This window comes from Plectropomus leopardus, unplaced genomic scaffold (assembly GCF_008729295.1).
Source record: "Plectropomus leopardus isolate mb unplaced genomic scaffold, YSFRI_Pleo_2.0 unplaced_scaffold25601, whole genome shotgun sequence".
NCBI lineage: Eukaryota > Metazoa > Chordata > Actinopteri > Perciformes > Serranidae > Plectropomus > Plectropomus leopardus.
Genome location: NW_024627826.1, coordinates 1 through 1,701, shown reverse-complemented (window position 1 = coordinate 1,701; position 1,701 = coordinate 1). Strand labels below are relative to the sequence as shown.

At 39.5% G+C, this 1,701-nt stretch overlaps 1 protein-coding gene across 1 annotated transcript; it reads right to left on the bottom strand.

Moving 5' to 3' along the window:
• Window positions 1-14: 14 nt before the first annotated feature.
• Window positions 15-1,611, bottom strand: LOC121966702 (unconventional myosin-XIX-like; the record flags this gene model as incomplete). The annotated part of the gene is made up of 3 exons (XM_042516767.1): window positions 15-193; window positions 1,108-1,181; window positions 1,446-1,611. Coding segments are annotated over 3 exons (419 nt in total), but the record flags the coding sequence as incomplete, so codon positions are not given.
• Window positions 1,612-1,701: the final 90 nt, after the last annotated feature.

Here is a 1,701-nt window from a genome sequence, read left to right as displayed (position 1 = left end):
GAACAAGAAGCCGTTCACAGAGACCGAAGGAGACGCTCGTCCCTCCGGAGTCTCTGCGAGGACGCGCTCACCTGCTGCGCTCGCAGATAATGAGCCACGAAGTGCTGCTGCAGCTTCTCGTTGGCGTAGTTGATGCACAGCTGCTCCAGGTTATTCACCTGGAAACACTCGAAGCCGTAAACGTCCAAAACTCCTGCGCGTCACAGAGAGGACACGACCGAGTGAGCCGGCGTCACATCAACATCTGTCTCTGCGACTTACTCTAAAGGTAATCCCTTACATATAAAGAAGTAAAAGTACTTATTTATAGTTAGTGACGGCGGACGGCAGCAGTGTTACTGCATAAACTCTGAATTATCAATAAGATCAAAGCACACATCAGCATTTTTACACTGTTTCATAACCAAAATATGTTTTTCTACAAATTCTAAAATGTTAAAATCAAATGTAAATTTCTGCAGTAACAAACCACAATCTTCATGAATTTATATTATTTGTTTATAAATAAATTCAGTTACTAATTGGAGTTAAATGAAAGATTATATTTTGTGTAAAATAATTATAATATGAAACCTGTATGTGTGTAAAAATACCATTTTAAATTCTGAATATGGTAAATAAACCATTGATTTGATTGAAACCTGTTTATTACACTGTGAATTTCACATGTGAATTTTGAGAATATTTTAAGACTCTCAAACTTAATTACTAAAAAAGGGAATCTGTCAAAGTGCAGAGTGAACTCTTTAAATGCTAATAATAAAAATAATATTAATATTCTTGTTTCTGTACCTGAATGTTGAGTACATTTCTGAAAAGTTTTTATGTTTTTTTTAATGAATAAAGTATTATCGTTTGTACTATTATCTCTGTACATAATCTATATATCTGTATATCATGACTGATGATTTTATTTATATTTATACCGTCATTTTGTCTTTTTTTGTTGAATTTGTTGATTTTTTATAACTATGGTAATTATGTACAAAAAAAACAAAACAAAGAAAAAACCTTGTTTATGGAAACCTACATGCTATAAAACAGACTAAAGAGAAATGACACATAAATACGTGTTCGTACTCAGCTGAATAAAAACAAGCTTTTTACCGATGAAGTTGCTCCACACGGATTTCTCTGCACAGATGCTGTTGTTGATGAACGTAACGAGCCACTCAAACAATCTGTTGGAAAAAGACACGAACGTTTCAGGTTTCTCCGGCGACAGAAACGCTGTAAACATGAGATGGTTTGTTGATTATAAACAGAAGATCGTGGCGGTTTCACATTTGACTGTTTGTGGTTAAAGGAGCGTCTGATGACAATAGACACACAAACGTGACGAGTCCTCCTCCACGCCACGCCACGCCACGCCACGCCACGCCACGCCACGCCACGCCACGCCACGCCACCAAACTGCTGCTGTTATCTGCAGATCAAATCCTTACTGGGCGTAGATGACCTTGGCGAGGCAGTCTCTCCTCAGGCTGCACTCCGCCTGCGAACACGGCTTCTGCACGCTCTGCTTCCCCGCCTTCAGCGTCCGAACTCTCAAACACACGTGAAGCTCCTCAGCGGAGACGCTCAGCAGCTCGGCCGCCCGCTGCAAGAAGTCTGACACACAGGGAGAGGAAAACGCTTAACTACGTGTTTTTTTTTAATGTTTGTTGAGGCTTGAAAGTACATGAAACAAGTGCTAATTTG